The 23,345-nt window shown below is 42.9% G+C and overlaps 1 protein-coding gene across 1 annotated transcript; it reads right to left on the reverse strand.

Annotated features, from left to right (window-relative positions):
* Window positions 1–750: 750 nt before the first annotated feature.
* Window positions 751–9,894, reverse strand: SBSPON (somatomedin B and thrombospondin type 1 domain containing). The gene is made up of 5 exons (XM_066332310.1): window positions 9,678–9,894; window positions 3,460–3,654; window positions 2,807–2,897; window positions 1,802–1,978; window positions 751–1,121 (listed from the first exon to the last, which is right to left on the reverse strand). Exons 1-5 carry the CDS (start codon window positions 9,892–9,894, stop codon window positions 1,004–1,006), a joined length of 798 nt encoding a protein of 265 aa, XP_066188407.1. The 3' UTR covers window positions 751–1,003.
* Between the last annotated feature and the right edge of the window lie 13,451 nt (window positions 9,895–23,345).

Genomic DNA, 23,345 nt, shown 5'->3' on the forward strand with positions numbered 1-23,345 from the left:
ACATATATTCTTGGAAGTCTGAAATGTTCAGAAAGTATTAAAATAATGTCTGCTTTCTGTTTTGGGGGCCTGCTTTCATTACAATAAAATAGTAAAATACAGTTCAAAGGTTTGTTTCTCAACACACTCTTATTGTGGACAGAACTTCCATGAGGCTCATCTTCCTCATTCTTGCAAAGAGACACTATGGTTTCCTCCAGGAAGTCTTTATCTTGCATGGAGATGCTGCGTGTCTTAACAGGAAATTTTCTTAACCTGCATGTCAGTCTTGCCAGATGTTGCAGGTTCCTATGTTAATCACTGTAGATACCATTTTAAACTAGTAGTAAGTTTTTTTTTTTTACTCTTAGCCACTGCCTTAGTCACTAAGTCTTGTATAGGTTCATCTGCCGGAGAAGTTACACTGTGTATAGACATGAAATTCTGAGGAGACCAATCCCATAGCAATGCTAACTAGGTATATGTGTTCATGAATGTGGATGAATGTGAAAACTGCAGTGTAGAGGAAGAATACTTATGCAGTTGCAGTGTAAAAAACTGTCTAGGTGACATTGGAGAGGAACAAAGGACCTAAACTGAAATTGGTTTCAGCTCTCAAAAACATAATTTTTATTCACCCTTGCTCTTAAATGTTGACAGTGACTATTCTCAGACTTGAAAATATTTGGCTGGCTGACTACTGAGTAGGAACAGTGCCTGTAGACATGGCTGTGGCCAGTAAAGATGGACAACTGCAGGAAAAGCAACTACTAGGGTTAGAAACATTAGCTCTTTAATTACAAAAGAGAAACATGGAAACATGCTTCTAGTGTTATAATACAGAGATCATTCTTCGCATTTCGTATTAAGGCAGAGAGAATTTCCTGAAATACTTCTGCCAAAGTTCCAACTCGTTTAAAATTTGTTAAGGCTCCAGAAAATGCAGCAGGAATATATAGGTTTCTTGGCATTGGTGTTAATTTTCTTATTCTTTTTGTTGCCATTTTAAAGATCTTTTAAACTTTTATGTAAAAATAAAACTATGCACCAGGGGACAGGAACAGTGTTCTAGTTGCCGGATCTTCTTCCAGGTTCCTTGGCACTGAGAGTTGCCAATTGCTTCCCAGTGTAAGATTTTATCTCTGAAATGAGACAATAAATGAGAAATTAGAGGAATAAAAGCTGTGAATTTAGTGTTACTGGATTGTGTTGTATAAAATGTTGCAAGATTGGTTTTTTTAAATCATGTAAGTAAGATTTTACTAAACTCATCTAGCTCTTGAAATTATTCTGGGGCAGACATTATATTCATAAGTGAAATATCCAAGATGGTGGGTTGAGTAGCTGGTTGTACAGGTATTAAGTAATATGCATATTAATGTATGGATCAAATAAAAATCAGTTCTGAATAATAAATATCTACTTTCACAATTACTTTTGTAAAAAACAGGTATATAGGCTTGATGGGAGTACCAATCCACCACTGTTAAATCTGCAGTGAGATTCAGACTATGGCAGGAAATACCTTTTTTAAATAAAAGTGCCCACAGCTGTAAAAAGTCCTCTTCCTCTACACAGATTCCTTCACTTCTTCACAACAGTGAATAAAGTGTGCAAAGCACTGAACTCCTATATTGAAATTACTTCCCAATTTTATCTAGGTTTAAAAGCAGCTTCTGAGGGAAGCAACTTTAGAAACAACTTGTAAGAAAAACCTGATCTCTACAAAACAGTTTGAGCTGTTCCATTTTTTAGGTATAATAAATGCAGCTTTTAAAGAGATCTTGAGAAGCTTTAACTCGTGTCCTGGGTTTTGGTTTACCCGTGTGCGTTGTGGCCGTCTCCGGAGCAGCGCCGCGTGGCCTCGCTCATGGCCGGGGGCTGGCAGGCGACACACACGGTGTGTCCCTCGCGCAGGTACTGCATCCAGCGCGCGAACGGACGCGTCTCCAGAGAACACTGCTGGGAAAGAGACTCTGTCCTGAACTCCACACAGTATCTGCCCAGAAGGAAAAGCACCAAATTATGAGAAAGGAAGCATGAGCTAGGTAGGCACTTTGAATGGATTGACATATCTATGTAAGGGTGGTGTTTGTGAAGTGCAAGTTAGACATCAGCATTGCGAACAAATATCTTTCTGACCCTAACCCAATCAGTGGAGTCTTAAAAACATTATGTAAACTATTTCTCATTCTATGCCCCAGTCCAGTGTTTTATGTATAATCTCAATTTCTGGTAGTGTTTTGTATTCTTAAATTATTTTGAAAAACATCTCAGTAATCCATATTTTTCCTTCTATGCTGCTGAAAGAAAAAGCAAAGGAGACTTTAAGAATATCAATGAGTTTTATTGTTCTAGGGCAAATAACACAGGACAAAGCATTATGAGCATTACAGACCCAATAATAACCTAATTTAAACTTCATTACCATCTCTACTGATAACTAAACAAAATTTCTTATTGCTTGTTTCAAATAGTTGTTGAAAAAAAGGTCTCTTGAGGCCAATCCCATTCAGCCCACTTTGTTCAGAGACCTACATCTAGTTTTTCAGACTTACACTTAGGATACATTCAGCTTTGTTTTAGCATTTTTGCTGTTGGCTTTCAAATGCAGCTATCATCAGATTTGCCATGATCCCAATGTCTAATTCAGGACAATTAGCAAGTAATAAAAAACATCTAGAATATGCAAATAAACTGCAGGAGAGAAAATTGGTACAAGCTATAGCTTATTGTTTAATCACTGCAAATTTAATTGCATTTTTCTCTGTAGCCAGCTGTTTTCTCCTGAACAAGATGACCTACATACATATGATAAATAGATTACCCTGCTGCTTCTTTGTCTGAAGGCCAGAGAGAAGATGCTGCTCGTCTTTTTCTTTCTTTACCGTATTCAGAGGTAGTTATGAAAGCAGGGACTGAGGAAAAAACAGTTATAGTAAAACAGCAAGACACAGCTGAGTCATATTTCAGTTACTGTAACAGTGAGTAAATGAATCAAGAGCTTGTGGATGGCAATGCTGGCTCACTTTATTGAAAAAGTGATAAATTGTTGGCAACATTGCACCTTAACCCCATTCCCCACAGCTAAACCCGCTATTCAGAAGAAAAATATATAACAATGCATGCCATCTAGTCAGTGAGGAAATAGGATGTGCTGGAATCCCACAAGGAGTACTGTTTCCTGTTTTATACTGAATTTGTGTTCTAACTTGATATAGAGATAATTTGATACTTACATCTAACTGAAGGAATGCACACAGTTTAGCTATTTCCATAATAGAAATTAAGAAAAGCCAGAGTAGGAAAACAAATTATCGAATAAAAAGCAATATGACATAAAAAGTAATGTTCTAAATTATAATTTTAACCAGCTAAGTGCAGATAAATGCTTGGGTTTTTGCTGTTCATTGACATGAGGAAAATTTATGATGGCTGTGATGGATACAATGTACAGCAGAGAGATGAAACTGAGAATACCATGTTCATGGCCACAGTCCTCCCCCTGGTAAGTCAGGTATTCCAGGCAGCCAGCCTTCTCCTCCAGAGCTGGACACGGTTCCCCACCATTTTTTGGTTCCTGTTGCACATAGCGCCTACGGATCCGCAGCCCAGGATGACACTGCTCTGCACAGCCACTCCAATGACTCCACTCCCCCACAACACAGGGAATAGCTGCAAAGCAGTATTAAAACATTATTAGTAGTCAAGACTTCTGTTTTATCCTAATTGCTCTCAGAAGCTTCAGATAACAAGATTATATTGAGGGGCTATTTGTTTGGTTTGGGTTTTTTTACTTTCTCTTTTCTAGTTTTATTTATATGGGTTTAGACGCTCTTCCAGGATTTTGCATGATCGAATTGACAATTCAAACCTGCCTGCAATGCTTGACTCCCTATTCTATCCCTTGTCCACAAAGAAACAGCCCCTCATCAAAACCTTTCATTACAGCTGTGGGGTTCTCCTGTACCCTCTTCTGAAGCATAAAGCATTAGCCTCAAAGGAGACCAGCTCATGAATTATCTACATCAGACTGGTCTGACCTTCCTTGGCAGTTCCTACACCACTAGATTTTGTTTAAAGGCTGGTATATTAGGTAGCAGCATGCTTGATTCCCTTCAGATCAATTTCTAACTCCTCTTTCCTCAACACTGAACTGTATCCACTGCCACATCTTTGTTTCTCTGTTTTAACACAGGTCTGCACATATCCAGCTACAGAACAATCCACTGGATATTTGAATTTCAGTTCTCATGGATCATAAACTTTCTCTGAATTTAATCAAAATTTGGGAGGAAGAAAACATTATTTTTAAAGTAAACTTTCAATCATAACAAAACTGCATTTCCCTCAGGCAGGGGAAGAAAAGGTTTTGTGGTGTCATTCCCAAAATACAAAACCAGTGACAGATACATTATTCGTGAGTGAGAAGCTTCACTTTACTTTTCCATTAAAACAATATACAACTGTAAAGATCACACAGCCATTTCACATCTCCATGAAACTGCTTTCCTCAGCCTCACCTCCAGGAACACCAAGTCCTCACTTTTGAAAACTGTATGACCTAAAAATTTTCCCTTCAGCAGTTAGAATGAATACTACAGGTTTTCAAAACTGTACTTCAAGTGAGCCCTGAGGGTTTGGAGCAGGATGACCTCTGGATGCTCACTGATGAAACAAATACAACCCCTCCACCTGAGAACTTCAAATCTGCACAGCCTTGGCAGGAGGAGCAGTGAAAGAGCAGATAAGAAAAATGTCTCACACATGGGCATCCATCAAGTAGAACCAATTCTCTGAGGATAAACAATCACTTCCCTAAAGGCGTCATCCTCAATTTGTGGCCTACAAGGACATTTAATCTGATTAGTGATCAATTTCCAGTAGCCTTTTTTCCTAGAGGCCACCTGGTAGGTGCTCCAGATTAGAGAATGGTACAAAATACACATTATCATCAATGGGTGGGCTATCTTAAACTGGTTCTGGATTGTTTTGGGTCATGTCCCTTATTATCTAGTTAAATAAAACTTTTCCATCTCCCATGTGTACTATTTTTCATTAGCTTGTAATGGAACATAGCACATGCTTTCAATTTTTTTTCTGCATTTCCGGATTACAATTTAAATCCCCAAGAAGCTTTACAGCTTAACCAATAGTTACATCCTTGTATCAGCCTTGCAGGAAAGTGATGGGACCAAATTAGTCTTTCAGGATAATATTTTACACCCTCTGGGATTCTACCAGGGTAAGACATTGGAAAGAAAGAGTGGAACGTGATAACCTCCTTGGGGTTTGTGACTCTTCTCATAAAACATTGAAATTGCAGTGTTTGCTCTGTCACTACATCTCTAATTTCTTGGATGACTACCAATATCATAAAGCAGATAAAACCTCTGAAAGAGGCTACTTGGCAGATGTCCTTAACACCAATTTACTAAAATTCCCTTCCTCTGTTGTCACTGTGCACCAGCTGTTCTGACCAAACTCACCCACTTTTAACTGCCCTGACAGCACCAGGTGTCTTGTGGCTGAGGATGCTGCATCCCACACCCTAAGGAATTCCACTGAAACAGAATCACAGGGCTGCCCTGGGTATTTGGCCACCAGTTGTCCCTCATGCTCAACAATCAGTATTCTCTGGTGTTCTCCTCCAGTTACTGATAAACACCTTCCCAGACAGCTCCTGAGTATGATTTGCATAAAACAGTGCTGGAAAATCACAGAAAAAGCTCCCTTTGCCACATGCAGACACCTGACACTGCGCCACCAGGAACTGCCCTCAGACACATCCAGGTACCCCAAAGTACATGACACAACCTCTGTGGGTGTGAAGGCACCACACTGACATGTTGCAGTACAACCCTCAGACTTTTTGTCCCAAGAATTGTGAACTTGAAAAGAAAACCAGTGATAGTAAAAATGTCTTAGACCCCACCATGGGATACCCAGGACAAGTGCTAAATGCAGTACGGACTTCACAGTCTTTGCCACTTGGCTGCAGGGACCAAACACCATCCTCGAGCCTGTTTGATTTAATGGTACAAGCACAGACTTCGATGCCTGATCACACGTCTTAGTTCTACCCAACTATCCAAAGAACAGTAAATAGCTATCTAGCCTGTTTTCCTTATCTATTGATTCTCTTCCGAGCTGGCCGCATGAATGACCTGCACAAATAAGAATTTCCACATATGTTATCTGCATATGATATTAGCACCTTGATATGCAGATAACATCAAGTCTAACATCACATTTTCCATGAAGAAACTCCCAAAGGGACTGAGTAACTGCATAACAAATAAAGCACTGACTTCATGTCTTACTGGAATCAAACCAAGCTGACAGTGAAATATTGGTCATGTCCAGAAATACATGGTAATTTTATGGTTATCAAGATTTAGAATGAGAAGGATGAATTGCCCTAGTCATGCGGAAAAATAAGAATATTAGGTTGCTAGAATGGAATTTAGGCAATGGGATAATACTGTTGCTCTTGCAGTCAGTACCCAACAAGTATTAAGGGACAACAGAATAATGTGCCTTGTTGGAAAGATGTCAAATTCCCCAGCATGACAGAGACAGGGTCCATGAGCTGACATAAAAGGAAAGGTGCCATCTTTTGACATACAAAAAGAAGCATCAGGAACCCACAGGTACATCTTTATAGATCCCTCTCTGCGTTCCTATTTGCTCAGCTTAGTTAACACAGCAATGTCAAATGATGATTCATTGAAACAATAAGGAGGATGCAAGTCAAAGGAAACTGAAAGATGGGATTTGTTCTCAGGTACTTACCAAAATGTGGAAGCTAACGACACTTGGAATTTCAAAAATACACAGAAAAATTACATAGCTATCTTATGAAAGACAGCTTGAGTAGCCAAAACCTTGTTTTTGTCTTCCATTTGCAGCACTATTTCTGACTCAAACTCTATTTAATTTTTTCCATTTCTGGAAAAAGAAAAATGGAGGACTGTAATATGTTCATTGTACAACTTATGTTGTAATGTATAAGGATCTCTGACTTTTCTCAGAGCAACCACTGATTCAAATGGTGAGCTGATTCCTTTCTCACGCTTTCTCATTTGACAGTAGTTTCTATTTAAAATGCTGTGTACAAAAATATTCTTTCTTCAAAAATATTCTTCATTTATTCAAAAATATTCTTCAGTGTTAGAACTGTAAGAAAGTTTACTTAAAAACTCTTGAACTTGGGTTCACCAGTCCATGAGTCTCTGCTGAGCCATCTATTTATGAAGTACCAAACCTACAATGATTTTTAGGCATGACAGAATTTAACCTTGCTGCTGGCAGCTTTAGGATGTTCATTCTTTCAGTAGTTTCTTTTATTTTGGAGCATTGTTTTTGTATGACTCCTAACATCTCTTGCATCCTAGCACCTCTTGATTACTTACACTTTAGGCACTTTACACCTTCCCCAAAGAAAAAATAATTTTTTGGGAAAAGTCCCCCAAAAATGTAATTTCTGCAGGTGCTGAAATCGTAAGTTGTGAACAAGCTGTAGCATGAGAACCATTGATCACCTTTCTTCACATCTCTATTTTAAAGTTTTGAACTCTGCATTCAAAACAGTGACCTGTGCCATTAGATTTTAGCAAGACTCAGTGGGGAGACCTCGACATCCAACAGGAACAAAGATGACTAAAATTTTCAGCTATACTTGTGTAAATTGATACAAACTTCCACTGGAACTGTTTAGAACTTCTGTTTATACAGAATACAAGTTAATGACTGCTTGCCATAGAGAGTATATATATGCCTTTAAAAGAATGACGTCTTGTAAATTTAGCTTCTGGATGTGTGAGTTCTAGGACCGTCTTGCTAGAGTGCCAAAACTCTGCCCTCCCATGCTACCCCTATCAATGCAAAATGCGCTGTTCCCTCCGTTGGTGTTTGCATTAGTGCTTGCACAACCGGGCAGCGAGGCAGTGTAGGGAGTCAAACCAGGCAGAAACAGGCAATAGAGGAAAGTCAAATAGTTCCCTGTGTTTAACTCCCTGAACTGGGCCACCAAAGACCAGCAAATCCCAGCTCTGATACAGCAGAGGCAGCGAGACAGGGAGGCTCCACTGAGACTCCACCTTCCTGACTGCATCTAGGGCACCCACTGCCCACACACAGGCTACAAGTATGGTGTGCTTACACTGTAGGCATAAAATGCCTTTTGAGGCAATCACCACTAAGCCTGAGACAAAAAATACCAGCTTGATAACAGCAGGGCACCATGCATGCCAGAAGTCACGGTAATGAAAGTATTTAAACTAGAACTTCACAAGCACAATCTTGAGCTTCTTTTTGAAGGATTTCAGCTCTGTTTTAATGCTAACACTGTGCGTGTTTATCAGCCCTCTCCTTTTATGCTTGAACATTAAAAATCATTTCATTTACTGAAAAGATGCAATATGCTGTGACTGTATGACAACTATCTTGCCAGTTCTCCCTCTACTGACTTTCCTGAATGAAAGAACAATGTGTTTTAAAAATGCTAATTTCAAAAATGCTACCTTCTGTCAGACTTTGTGGTGCATTTTTTTCCCTTCTGTTACTCTGAGGAGATTATTTAGCTATGGGAGCGCTGACCGTATTTCTTCTAGAGACCTGTGGTCACAGTTCTGCTCTGCTGAGCTCTTCTGTGCAGTTTTACATCCCTTAGGATGGGTCTACACCATCCAAGAGCCATACTCCCCCTTCCCAACCTGGGCAGATGTAAGCCAACTTGGGTCCCAAAGATATGTGGCTATGTCAGCACGGCACTGAGCCTGCTAAATACACCCCAATTAGCAAGACTGGGCAGCAGAGGCTCATGACTTTTTGGCTGTAGGCTGGCATATGTCCAGCCAGCTGGGAAGAGACATGAAGCTGACCGAAGACTAGCACTGCACCTGCAAAGCGAGGTCTGTGTTCTGCATCCCAGGCATAAAAGAGGTCGGTCAAATTGTGAACACTGCAGAGGGTAGTAATCCCACAGAAAGAGGCGCTGTGAACACCTACAAAGCAGATACTCAGTTTGGTAGAACTGGGCTACTTTCCCCTCTATGCCATTGCTCACTGGGAGGCCGTGCCATCCCCCGAGGGCTGGCAGAGGACCCTCTCACTCATGCTCCTATGCTTATTTTAAAGCCTTTGCCTTCACAGTAAATTCTTGCGAAATCATTCTCCTAGACAAAACCTCACCGTGGGGACTTCCCCAATTATTTCATTGATATTTGTTTGTCAGGATGTGAGGAATCAGCTGAGAGACGCAGGCGGTGCTAAATTAATGTCCCCGCTGTCTCTGTAATCAGCCCCACTGCAATCAATTTGTGTTTGTGACTTGCCGGAATGAAAAGTAAGTAACATAATATTTTAGAAGTGAAATAACTTCAAACTGTCACTGTACTGCAGCTGATCCGGAAATCTTTTCTCTCCGGTGAGAGAAAAGTCTGTCCCCCCTTCCCTGAGCCTGTCGCTAACCCTGGCGCTGCCCCAGCCGAGTGCCCGCTCATGCCCTCGCCCCGGGGCTGGGGAAGGAAGAATCTGCCCCTCTGGCAGCCCTCACGCCCCATCTCTGAACCCAGCGAAAATCCTCCGCCCCGCGCAGCCCCGGCACCAGCTCCCGTCCTCGGGGGGAGCCCCGGGCTCCGCCGGCCGCCCTCCGCCGCGCCCCGCTCGCCAGGGCCGGGAGCGAACGCACCTACCCGGGCACGCCTGGCCGTGGTCGTGGCAGCAGTCCCCGGTTCGCCGGCAGCCTCCGTCGCAGTAGCAGGTCCCGTAGCCGCCTCCCGCCCTCCATCCCTCGCCGACGCAGGCGGCATCCCGACCCTGGCAGCACTTTCCCTGGCAGCTGCCCCCGGCCCCGCTCCCGGCCCACAGCAGCCCCAGCCACAGCGCTCCCGACAGCGCCGTGCCGCCCATCACCGCCACACTGTCACACTGTCACACCGCCACACCGACCACCGTCACACAGACCACCGTCACACCGACCACCGCTGCGCGCTGCGGCCGCGGCCGGCACCCGGCGGAGCGCAGCGGAGCAGAGCGGGGCGGGCTGGGCGGGCGGCGGGGGCGGGGGGCGGCCAGCCCTGCCCTGCTGTGCCCTGCCCTGCTGTGCCCTGCCCTGCCTTGCTGTGCCCGGCTGTGCCCTGCCCTGCCCGGCCCTGCCCTTCTGTGCCCAGCCCTGCCCTGCTGTGCCCTGCCCTGCTGTGCCCTGCCCTGCCCTGCCCTGCCCTGCCCTGCTGTCCCCTGCCCTGCCCTGCCCTGCTGTGCCCTGCCCTGTCCTGCCCTGCTGTGCCCTGCATTGCTGTGCCCTGCCCTGCTGTGCCCTGCCCTGCCCGGCCCTGCCCTTCTGTGCCCAGCCCGGCCCTGCTGTGCCCTGCCCTGCTGTGCCCTGCCCGGCCCTGCCCTGCTGTGCCCTGCCCTGCCCGGCCCTGCCCTACTGTGCCCTGCCCTGCCCTGCCCTGCCCTGCCCTGCCCTGCCCTGCTGTGCCCTGCCTTGCTGTGCCCTGCCCTGCCCTGCCCTGCCCTGCCCTGCCCTGCCCTGCTGTGCCCTGCCCTGCCCTGCTGTGCCCTGCCCTGCCCTGCCCTGCTGTGCCCTGCCCTGCCTTGCTGTGCCCTGCCCTGCCCTGCCCTGCTGTGCCCTGCCCTGCCCTGCTGTGCCCTGCCCTGCCCTGCCCTGCCCTGCCCTGCTGTGCCCTGCCCTGCCCGGCCCTGCCCTGCCCTGCTGTGCCCTGCCCTGCCCGGCCCTGCCCTGCCCTGCCCTGCCCTGCCCTGCCCTGCCCTGCCCTGCTGTGCCCTGCCCTGCCCGGCCCTGCCCTGCCCTGCCCTGCCCGGCCCTGCCCTGCCCTGCCCTGCTGTGCCCTGCCCTGCCCTGCCCTGCTGTGCCCTGCCCTGCCCGGCCCTGCCCTGCTGTGCCCTGCCCTGCCCTGCTGTGCCCTGCCATGCCCGGTCGGGCAGCGGCACTGCTGCCGCGGCAGAACTTGGAGGTGCGGGGGCAGCGGCAGCTGGAGCGGGTACGTGTTCCCCGGGGGCGTCCTGCCAGGCGGTGGGTGTTTCCGTCGGGATCCGCATGGCAGGACAGCTGGCCGTGTCACGCAGCGATGTTCTGTATTAGGATGTCTGCGCAGCAGGAACCGTGTCTTACCCTGCAGGATTCCCACAGGCATGACCCTCGTAGTGATGTCCTGCACAGGGCTGGCCTGCACATCATGACCCACACTGCCATGTCCCACACTGCAGGGATTTACACAGCGGTGACCTTCAATGTCCTCCCATGGCAGTGTCTCCCACATGATGATGACCCTTACGGCAATGTCCCTCTCAGCAATGTCCCCCTCAGCAACGTCGCACACTCCAGTGGCCCCCCACAGCAATGTCTCTCATGGTGATGTCCCTCCCACAGAGCCATGTCCTGTGCAGCAGTGTCCCATGCAGTCATGAGCCACAGAGCAGTGTCCTTCACAGTGGTGTCACACAGCCATGTCACACAGCCATGTCCTGCACATGACCAATCTGCACGGCAACATGCTGACCAGCAGTGTCCTGCACAACTGTGAACTGTGCACGTTCCCTCTACAGTGGTGGCTCACATCACAATGACCCACAAAACTGTTCCAGAGCATCCCCAGCCATCTCCACACAGCCCCATGGGTGGGAATGACCTGGTGCCACTAGCTGTGGTTTATTGGTACAGGCACTTTCTCATTTCAGGGCATGTCCCATACAGTGTTTGCATGTGTAATGTTTTTCATTTTTGGTGGGGTTTTTTTTGTTTTTGTTTTTTTTTTTTTTTTAATTTGTTTCCAGAACGAAAAGAAGTTGTAGTTGCAGGTGCACAGGAAAAGTAAGATGGATTCTCAAGTAACTTCTTCATAACAAGAGGTTTGGATTCTAGTTTTCAGTTCACTTCAGTGCTAAGAGGTTTTCAGGATTAATGGAACCTGATAATTTTAGCCAAAAGTCAAATCCCAAAAGTAAGTAGTGAGGTGACTGCAAAAATATGTTAGCTTTGCACACTTCAATTTGCAGATAGCTACTAACGCAAGAGACATCTGGTCTCCCAAAGCTGCCTACGAGGGGATGTAACTGTTTGTTTTATTATCTACTACATGTGGGTACTTGGACCCTCTGAGACAGCCCAGGCCAGACAGAGTTTAATTTCTTCTAGCCATCAAACATTACTGTTAAAATGTTGTTTAAATCCCTGAGGATTGGGTCTGGTCTGTTATCCAGTGTGCCACTAATGAATTTACTGGCATTCTGCCAGCCCAAAACTTGAACCCCTGAATAGCAAATGTTGGGAGAGTTCCTGGGGTGGGTGAGAGAAGACCAAGACTTGCAGCTTGCCTTGGTAAAAGCAGTGTGAGAGAAGAAATGCCTCTTTATGTTTTCATTTCCTTTATTGTATTCCTGTGCTTCACCTGAAAGGCAAAATACTAGTAAATAGTAGTAGAAACTACCTTTGTAGGTAGATAAATTGTATGCAGATGACTTATCCTGAAAGGATAGGTCAATAAAACTTGGATGAGCCCAGAACTGGTCAAAGAGGGGCTTTCTCTTAGTGGATATGTTTACAGAAGAAACAAGAAAAAAATGTCTTCAATAGTCTAGTAAAAGAAAACAGAATACCAATAAAAAAATGTTACAATTTCTACTAGATATAGTAGAAGGAGATTCTTTGGAGCAACGACGAAAAACAGAATCTTAATTAAAGGAGAGAACAAGCTCACCCAGTTTGTTCCAGCAAATACTTTGGTTTTTTGTTGGTTTTGGTTTTTTTTTTCCTTTTTTTTTTTTTTTTTTTTAGTTAATTCCTTTCTATTAGAAGTAGCACTAGGTATCTAAGAAGGACAAAGAAACACAGTGATGTGTTCTTGGCAGTGACTCAGCATAGAAACCCTTACAGGCAATTCCAGCAGAACAGGCAGAGATTTCTTCCCAGTCTAACATGAGAAGGTCCACAGAAAGATGTTGCACAGTACCTGCTGTTGGTTATCTTTTTGTCATGCAAAAAACTTTACAAGAAAAGCAGAGATTTAAAATGCACATGTAGGTAAGCTTAGGGAACATGCAGAGTCCTTGCTCTTTCTTGCAAGCCACAGAGGAGTATTGCATGGAGCAGAGGTCATCAGGCATCTGTTCCACATGTGCATTTCATGCCAAAATACTTCTTAATCCCAGAGGTGAGGAGAAATCTAAGGACTGTATTGTAGTCCTCTCAAACACAGGTGTTGTTGTTGGCTCTGAGATTCTGAAGCTCAAGTTGTCAGCCATTTTTTTCTCCATTTCTGTCCTATTTTAGCTTTGGAATCTCTAAACTCAGAATCCCAAACTAAAACGTGTAACTGCAGTATTAAATGGTGAGAGGAGAAAAGGAACCAAGACTGTGAAAATTTTTTTTTTCAACTAATTTTTCAAACATGTATTCAGTTGCTACGAGTTTTGTTCCATTGTTGTATTTCCAACCCAAGTGTCCCCATTGCCTTACTTGGAGTTCTCCCTGATTTAAAATGCTGTAAAGACAAAATTGAGCCAAGTGTGTTCCAACAGTAAATCAGAATGAGAACTGGTCTCTGTTATTTACCATGCTTACCAGTATTATTATTTTCCATTATTGTTTATGCTTTCTCTATATAAAGAATGTAAAGCAGAGCCAAGCCTTTACTTTCCATGCATTCCCGTGGAACACATCTACCCATAATACTAGGTAGAAGACTGAAAGCACCTGCAAATGAGAAAAGCTTCAGACTGGGTACAAAATATATGTTTGATAGTAAAATACCTTTCTTATTTTTTCAAGTTGAACTTAGAGGCACAGAGATTCTGAGTACCTCATGTAAGGTCTTTTCAACTTAACTTCAAAGTCTTTTTTTCAAATATATTATCTGTCAGCCAACAGCATTCCACATGCCCACACCTCCTCACGAGCAAACTCTCTGGAAGGTTCAAACTTGCACAAATAGAGCTAATTTTTTTTTGCTGCTGGGAGGTTAATCCAGTGGCATAAACTGAGAGGACTTCAAAAATCCCGCAGGGCATTTCTTTTTCTTTCAGAGTCATGTTTGCACACCGCTTTATTTATTTGAGAGAAATACCCTTCTGGAAGCAACCTGCTTGCATTTATATTGGGACAATATGGTGACTGATGTGACTACAAAGGCTACAGGCTGTCTCTCTGCTGCTACACGGGGCCAAGCTTTCCAAGAGCCCCATAGTCAGCTACAACTTGATTTGTCATATGAGGCCCTTGTTCTCATTGTTCTGAAAAAGTAGACTTTCTCCTGATAAGAAATAATCCCTGCTAAGGTGAAGAACCAAATCACAGTGTTTGCTAGTGTAGCCGACAGCTTAAAGCAATAGCAACCTTTTGTGTGTAAGAGAAATGAGAAGTATTTTGTCTTCGCTAATGATCAACCAGTATAGAAACACAGTAGAGGATACATAAAAGAGGGTTTCTATAGTTTCATGGCCCATGATGTTATACAGAAAACATGATGCTGTTTCAATGACTAGCTTGAGCTGTTCTACATTGAATCGCTCCTAAGAGAGCAGGGTGAATACCTGGCTGTATTTGAGGGAGGTCATTTGCTCTGCATCCACTTTGCCTTGGCAGTCCTGTCAGGCACAAGCCTTTCACGGGTCATGGGAGATGCAATGGCTCGCTGCATCTCAATTACAACCATTGATTTTGCTTGGCGTTGGTAATGATGCACAAAATTGCTTGAATTGGAGACGTTAATGGAAATATAGAAAAGCTATCTATCAGGATATTTTTAGCTGATTTTTAAAGGCCTTCATCCTCCCTGTAAGTTATTGAAGAAATGTACAAGTAGTGCAATGAACAGAGCTGCTGTCGAATTTCCATGCAGAAAAAAAGCAAATTTGTGTGTCCAGCCCAAGCATATAAGGACTGGAAGACATCCTTGTCCTGTCTTTCCCCCTGGATTTCTCGTTTTCAGATTCAGGGAGCCAAAAGGAAATGGAGCACCTGAAGCCTGCATGAGGAAGGGGAGGTAACCTAGGGCAGAAAGGGCAAAAGGCTGCAGGATGTCTCCACCAGTAGCAATTAAAGATGACATTGGCTCAGCTGGTGCACATGGTAGACCATTCCCCTTGCTCTATTGGGCTACAACTACATCTCTTGTTTCAATAACAGCCCCTGGCTTATGGAATAGGAATTATTGCATTTATAAATAAATTTTCTTATGTTAGTTTTTATTTCATCTTAATTCTAAATGCTGTATAATCTGAAAGTGTTACTGATGTTCCAATTTTCGTTTGTCTTAGTAATTTTGAGAGCAATATTCCCACAAGGGTCGCTCACAAGGGAACATGCTGAGTACCTGGTTGTATTTGAAGACCCAGTGGTGTGGTTTTAAACTCTTGATCCTGGAAAGTCAGCCTGTTATTCAGACAATCTGTTCTGGTTCTTCAGGCCAAATAGGACACTCGTGCTTTCAAAGGCTTTGCTGAGTTGTGAAGGCATCTATTCATTATGTGTGAGGAACACAGTCCACTTGACTCCTGTTTGTTAGCTATCTGCCTGCAGGGTTTACCAGGTAGTTTTACATTTTAAAGGCACATGATCAGCCGGAGTAAGAGAGGGTGGCGGTTTAACACTTTCCGAAACAGAACTGTCTCTTACAAGATAAGCATCCTAGGATGTTATTCCACACACTTTCCCGTTTCCCCTGCTTTGGGGTTATTTTCTTTAGTATTTACAGACCTCCTCTTTTCTGCAAACATGACTAAATCAATTATTTTCTTTCCCGATGTAGGAATAGTTATTACCGTTTTGAAGACAAGATAAAAAGATACTGAGAGATGAGGGCACCTATCCAACAAAACACTTAAGCACTTGCATAACCCAAGACACATAATAACACCACCATTGGACTGTTCACTAGTTCCAGGTTGTGCAATCTTGAAGGATTTACTGAGCCGGGGGCCTCCCGGTGTGCCGCAGGGCTCCGAGGCTCTGCTCGCTCCCTCGGAGCTTCGTGCTGCAGCCACCCGCCTCTCCATGCACTGCTTCTTAGCAGCCACGTCATTCTGCCAGACCTAGAGCAAACATTAGCCCTGGTTTGTGCTCAGTCAGCTCCTTTTTTCATCAGCATATAAAGACAAAGAGATGAATAGCTCATACTCAAATTCACTATTAAAATTAAAGTAAAAAAGTGGCTAGGACAGTTTATTTCTCATTAAATCCAGATCAGATTTTCCCTGCTGTTTTAAACTATAATCAGTATTAGCACAGTCCAAAATTCAGTCAGTTTCTTTCTTTCTCAGTTTTCATATCCAATAGCAAAGATTCTGCATCTTGGAGTCATTGGATGATTTTGATGATGGTGCATTTTGCAGAGAAGAATGCAGCTCCCCCTCCTGCCCCTGATGAGCATGCTCTGCTAGCAGGAATAAGCACACATTTCTGTCGATGAAGAAAGCAGGAATAACTATGAGTTTATGAAATTAGGGCACTGAACTGTTGAGAGAAAGAGTAATTTTTTTTTTTTTTATCATGATCCCACTTTTGAGAACTTCTGCCTGTCTTTCCACTGGACTGATGAAAAGATGGATTCTGCTGACTTGAATAATTTGAAAGTAAATGATGATTCTGGTGTACACTGGCTGGCAGAGGGAACTGTTTATATAATTCTGGGCTTGCTAATAACCCTCTTCATAGCTAGAAATGGTGCCAGGAAAGCTGCTGGCTATGTAAAAATGCTCTCCCATTTCCTTGCCTTTATTGTTTTCTGTCACAGCTTGTTTTATTTTAATTAGTACATGAACTATTTTTAGTGTCTGGAGACAAAAATGTATTGTTCAGACTAAAATGAGGCCAGGTACCATGAAAATATTTTCAGGGAAAAATACTTGGAGCCAGTTTATCTTTGGCTGTGTGCAGTGAAAGTTTGCCCTGCTTAGTCCAATTAGTTACAGCCATGTCACTTCATGTAAGTGAATGTAGTTGTGTTAGTGTACAGTGCAGATTTTGTCTCTCAAGCTGCAGAGGAATACTCTAAACCACACACAGCTAGAATCTGTAGCATCTAGAGCATTCTGAATTGGTTTTTTTCCATACAAATTCCATGCATATCTTGCTGAGCAAATAAAACTTTTCAGTCAGATGATGACTTAGGCAAATGTGACTTTTCCTAAGGCACCTCTTTGTAACTCATCTAATCTTCTCTAAGAGATCTTAAAGTTCCTGCATTGTAGACAGACTAGCTGCACTGAGTTCTATCCGTGTGTCCACACACCTGTGTGTACCATGCAGGTAAAGGTGCAGTAAGATTTTGTGACCCACTAATTCAGCCTGGAAGAAATTGAAAAAGCTCTTCCATATGCAACAGTCTCAGCTGAGAGACAAAATGTGAATGCCACATCAGTTCCTTGCAGAATTTCAAGTCAAGCTCAGTCTTGACCATTTTCTTCGTGGTTGCCCAGAGGCCAGTCCCACACTAGTCACCAGGGGAGAGCTTATCTGTGTGGAAGTATTATCCATAATGGGAATTCAAGAAGAAATCCACAGGAAATTAAGAGTTCTTCCAAAGAATCAAGTGCCTCCTGTACTCCAAATATGACTGCATTCTTTGAATTTGCCTAATTAAAAAGAAGCATATATATTTACCAAAAAGACTGACAACATCTACCAAAATAAGTCACTCCAATATACATACTTGTACTTTTAAAGAAGACAACTATTGCTCATGCTGTTAAACACACCTATGAAAGTTTATCCAACACTAGGGAGACTAGAAAAGCAAGACACGTCACATTTGGAATCTGTCCTAGCTGCATGAATGAAATGGGTCCTGATAGTATTTTCATTGAATGAAACCAAGTATTTCACAAAGAGAGAAAAAATATTATCTACAGTCATCTGTCATAAGTGCAATGCAGACTTTTAACACTTCACCAGATAATTTCCTTGCAAAGGCAGGTGACTTGCAGTTAAAGTAATTCTACTTCAAAAGCAGCAGGCATTTTCAACATTTTTTGGGTTGAGTCCTTAAAATACTTCATTAGATGCACTGATCTCTGCAGAAAGAGCTTCAGTTTAGAGACCAGAAATAATGGAGAAGTCACCAAATCCCACAATAATGCGCAAAGTTGTGTTTTCATGTGTCCTGCTGTTTTCATCCTTCTCATCCTTGGATCCTGCCAGCAGCACAACTACCAAACCTGCTGTAATACACTGGTGACCTTCAGCCAAACTGGGACAGGGTTGCATAGAGATGAGAGGCTGAGGGGATGAGCCTCTGAGCTTGGCTTGGCTGGAGGATCTGCTTTTGATCTGCCACAGCCAACTGTTTTTTCAATATCAAAGGATTGGGGTGTCCTTTTCTGCCTGCAAGTACCAGGGCCAGGTCCTGAGGGTCCTCAGGGGATGTGTAGGTGCCTCAGCAGAAGAGAGAAGCTTAGAAATAATGCAGTTAGTCCAATTGTTACCACTTTTTTCTTGTGTTCAAACCTATCTTGATAGCAATAGCCTTTGGCTAAGCTGCCACAGAGCCACAGTACCTGCATGAGGTAAAAAATGAGCCTCATCAGCCAAAATACCAGTTAACCTTGCAGACTTGCATCAAGAGGAAGATCTAGTCTAGGAAGATCTCTCCATTACCACTAATACTTAAAGGCTTCTTTCAGGAAATCCTCTGCAGGTGTCCTTGGGACTGCATTGCCTACCAAACTGCCTCCTACCACCTTCTCCACTTGGCTGCTTCTGTCTGTGGTGTGTCCACGTACTGCCTGAACAGCCATGCGCACTCACTGCCCTTGCAGCACCTGATGGGTTTGTGACACGTGGGCAATTCAGCTGGAGTCAGCCAGCTGGCTTGGGAAAATTTTCTGCAGAGACCCTGAATGATTTTTCAGCTGGTACACTCCCGTCACTTTCTTTGAAGGCTGTCCTTGCAGAGAGGTAAGTGGCCTCCCCTGGACTCACAGGGGAGTGCACATGAAGGGCCTGAGAGTGGATCAGTGTTTTCTTAGCACTTACCTCACTGAAAGGACTATTCTTTGCTTCCTTCTTTTGGCCTATACCCTTATTTATAGAAACACTGCAGAGGCAGTGGTCACAGAATCAAAGTCCCTCCCGCCACAGCGTAAATGTTGTTGAGTGCTTTGCAGTTCCACTCACAAAACCCTCTGCATCGTTTTAAAGAAAAATAATGTAAGATTTATATAATAGGTCAATCCCAAGTCTCAGCTGGCATCACTCTATGTAATTTACATGGAAATATGCTATTTTACACAGAGATCTGGCTTTTCATATTTTGCCTAATTCAGATGCTCGGAAATTTTTGGAGTGCTCTGCACTCCATAAAAGAGCCTTAAATTAATCTGTGTTTTTTCCTGATGTGTAATAACTGCATGTCCTCTCCTTTTTTCGAGAGGCTTTGCAAACCAAAGTGATTTGGAGGAGCCTTCTTCCCAAATGACAACAGGAAGAAGTGAGGAAGTGAAAGGGCCACCTGGGGACAAAGAGTGAGAAATAATCTTTTTCTACCAAGGTGTTGAATTTGGCTCCAATTCAAACTCTGAACTCAGAATGGGTTCATGTATTTTTGCTCTGACTTCAGTAATAACAGCACCAAGCCTGGCCTGGTGTAGATACAGGCTGGGTACATCTGTGTCACCTAGAATAGAGATTACCCAGAGATTACAGAAGGTTTGTAAAACATTGAACAGTGCTAAAGAGCACAAACACTCTATGCAGCCTGACCCAGATTCTTCCCAAGACAAATTTACTGTTGGGCCATTTTTGAAACTTTTATTTTTTATATCATACACCAGCAGGTTGAAATTTGGATGCAAACCCGAAAGCATTCATTTCCTTCAAGGATACTTCAGGTGGATTCTAAGATGGTAGTAGCTGACTCCTGGACTCTCCCTGCTTATGAGAGTCTAGGACTTAGTTACTACCACTGCATATTTGGAAGAAGACAGAGCTGATTAATGTGGCTAGGCTTTACATTCTGTTGGGGTGAATGTATGTTAAGGACAGACAGAGCACTAAAGTCAAGAGGAGTCAGCTCAGCTTTGCCTGTAGCAGATGAAGCAGAACAGCCAGTGCCTGCAAGTGTGAGGGCTTTTTCCACCCAGGAAACCCATTTATTCATGGTCCTGAATTTATCTCAATACCCCTGAGTTTAAAGATACATACTATACATAAAACTGAAAAATATATAAAAAGGTTAAACTGAATAATATATTAAAAGTTTATTAATTTTAGGGCTACACTGTGTCTTCATTTGTTTGTATCTTTCTCTTAAATGTCTGATTTTGCTTGAATCTGTGAGTATCTAGCTTGAATATGTGAGTACTTCTGTTGTATTTCTGTGTTTCTCTGGATTCCAATATTGGTTTAGCTGCAAAACAGAAGTCTCTAGGGCAGAGGATGCCTCCAGTTAGGCCTCTCTGTCTGAAATATGTTTGCCAATTCTTTGTACAACTATCTGTGCATTAGTTTGATTGTAGACCAGCAGAGCATGTCTACAAATCTGATGTTGAAAAATTTAACATTGTTTTTGTGTTCAGCTAGAACTATATCCATGGAGGACAAAACTAGATATACTGCACTTAGTGCATGGAGAAGCTTATATCTCAGAAAGCAGAGCAATTTCTTTTCTCAAGGGATCACATTCCAGCTTTATCCACCACTCATGAAACTTGCAGAACTGTCCTGCTGACTGAATGTGTATCAATACAGAATGGGCCACCAGCAATCTAAAAGCGAATTAAATTAAATTGAAGAGTTCAAACTTGTGTGCTTTTATAGACTTAAACTTCATTACTTCCTATGAGAATACAGTGTAGATACTCTTTGGTGTGACTTTTGAGAATTCTGAACACTGACATTAACCAGGCTACCCATTCCATTCATAACTATTCTTTCTGGCAGACATCAGTCTTGGAGAGATCTTTTTGTTCATCCAAAGCAATCAAAAATACTGCAGTCACTCACATGGGGAAAAAAGAAAGCCCTACACCCATTTTTAATGCCTTAAGATTTGCATCATTTGGAAAATGTTTGACAGCACCAAGTGTTTAATCTATGAAGGGATTACAGCTATCTTCACAGCATGCACACATCATTAATGTTAATGGGAGCTGCACCTCCAAGACTCACCCTAAAAGGTGGGCTGTAAATTGCCTCCCAGTAGGATAATTAAAAGTCTGGTAGAAATACAGCAAGTTCCAACAAACATTTTCTCCCAGGGTAAGTGATCAGAGTGTTTGGAATTGAAAAATATAATTATCAGTTTGCCTGAGAAAGATAGAGCATTGGTTTTACAAACCAGCTCACACACAACAGCTTTTTCCAACTTGGGTATAATTTTAGTTGGTAAATTTTCTTGTGTGTTTCTTAGCCTACTTGTTTTTTTCCTTCATTTCTGTAATCCTACTTGACCTGAAGTTCAACACTGGGCTATGTTTGCAATCATTATTGTATCAGGATTTCCAATTGTCATTTCTATTTCTCTCATGCTAACTACTTGGAAAGATTATCAAAACTGTTAGCAGAATTACATATTTTTTTCCTCTCCTTTTTATTTTTTCTCAGGCTTAACAGAAAACTATGTTTCATGACTGGATGTAATTTTTGGAATAGATTATATCAAAATTAACTGTCTTCTAAAACTACAGTGGCATCAGCTGATAAGTAAAAAAACTGATTTGTCTCATTTTCTTATTCTGCAAACAATAATGACAAAGATAAAGCTAGGAATGAAATCAAAATAATCATCTAATACCCTGTGAGGCCCAAATTACACTGTCAGAAGCAAATAGCCTAGAGCCTCTAGACTGCTTGTAATGTCCCTTGTGTTATCCAATTTTGAGATGACAGTGTTTGCCCGTGGGGACAAGTAAGCTGTGGGAATGGTTTTCCTAATCCACAGAGGTTTTAAAGTTTCTAGGAAACATTATAGGTCTTGACACATTTTCAGTTGATCTAAGATGTTCATATAGAGGCTCTGAGCTTATCCAGTAACCTTTGAATCTCCATCACTGACATCAAGAGACTTGAGACTTAGTCTCCACCATTGCCTTTTCTGGCCTCTGAGAAAAAAATCTCCCAGCACATTCCTGTGTGTACATGTTTAAATGTTTGCATGAGATGAGTGCTTTAGCACAGGATAGAAAATGCTTCAAACAAAATGGGACTTGATTGTTTATGGGGAAAAGAAAATTCGGAACTTTGGAAGTTATGCCACAGGCAGCATCTGATTGTGCTGCAAAACACAAGGCCTTAAGCAAACTTTGCTGCAGTTTTTCTAGACATAAAAACCCCCAATTTCTTAAAGTGGATATTTTCATCAAGCATTTCTGCAAACTTTTAAAGGAAAAAGAAAGACTGTTTCTTTGTTTTGTTACTTGGTTTCTTGACCTCATTACAAATCTATTCACATTCTCTTTGGAACTTGATAGAACAAGTGGTGAGCACTTTCCTGAAACAGATATTTATTTGTTTACAGAATAGGACTTACTGTAAACAAAATAACAGATCAATCACTTGCACTACTCCATTGAAATCAACAGGCACTCAATGAGGAACTGAATAAAAAAAATTTTAAAATGTTGTTCAACTTCTTTATACATCATCAGATTAAAAAGTGTAAGTCCAATACTGCCCTGCAGTGCTCAGTTAAAGCAGTGGGAGTAAACTGATCCCCTGAATGAGTAATGCATGGCTCTGTGGAGGACACAGACAAAGCATAGCTCAAGGCACTCCCAACTTCTAGTTGTGCCCTAAGGAAAGGAGACAGCATGTTTGTTAATGAGACTGGATTATGATCACTGGTAAAGATGAAGCTGCCAACCAGCAGAGAACCTCAGGTCCATAGCACTGCTGCTGCAGCACAGTGTCAGAGAAAGGTCTGTGCAACAGCTGGTGCAGTGTTGGAGAGTCTGAAGAGCCTGAAGTCTGACTAAAAAGGAGATAATGCAGCTCCCTGGAGTGGCTTGTCAAGCCTCGTCACACTCTGGGTGGCTCTACAGGATTTCTGTGCTAGGGAGAATACTGTAGAGGACCTTTTTCTGTGAGTCAGTCCAAGTCAACAAGAGGATTTGTGAATGTTGCGACTGTCTATGCAGATGGTTTACCTTCATGTCAGTGTGAGCTACAGAAATGCCTGTTACCATTTTGACCTCAAGATGAAGTGACCTCCAACAGATCTTCACCTTCAAAAGCATATAGGCAAAAAGTATCAGTATTTTTCTCGTACATATGGACCCAGGCATCCTCCTCCAGTTCTGCCCAACACTTGTGTTCCCACTGCTACCATACAGCAAATGACCCAAATGACCTCACAGCCCTGGGAGCCATTTTCTTCATGTGTCAGGTGCCACCTGTTTGTCCATCC

Source organism: Sylvia atricapilla, chromosome 1, assembly GCF_009819655.1.
Source record: "Sylvia atricapilla isolate bSylAtr1 chromosome 1, bSylAtr1.pri, whole genome shotgun sequence".
Classification (NCBI taxonomy): domain Eukaryota; kingdom Metazoa; phylum Chordata; class Aves; order Passeriformes; family Sylviidae; genus Sylvia; species Sylvia atricapilla.

Coding starts and splice junctions, on each gene's coding strand:
- SBSPON (XM_066332310.1), bottom strand. CDS start 9,894: ATGGGCGGCACGGCGCTGTCGGGAGCGCTGTGGCTGGGGCTGCTGTGG. Junction 3,655..9,677: donor CCACGGCCAGGCGTGCCCGG/GTAGGTGCGTTC, acceptor ACTGCTTTGCAG/CTATTCCCTGTGTTGTGGGG. Junction 1,122..1,801: donor GACGGCCACAACGCACACGG/GTAAACCAAAAC, acceptor GTCTCATTTCAG/AGATAAAATCTTACACTGGG.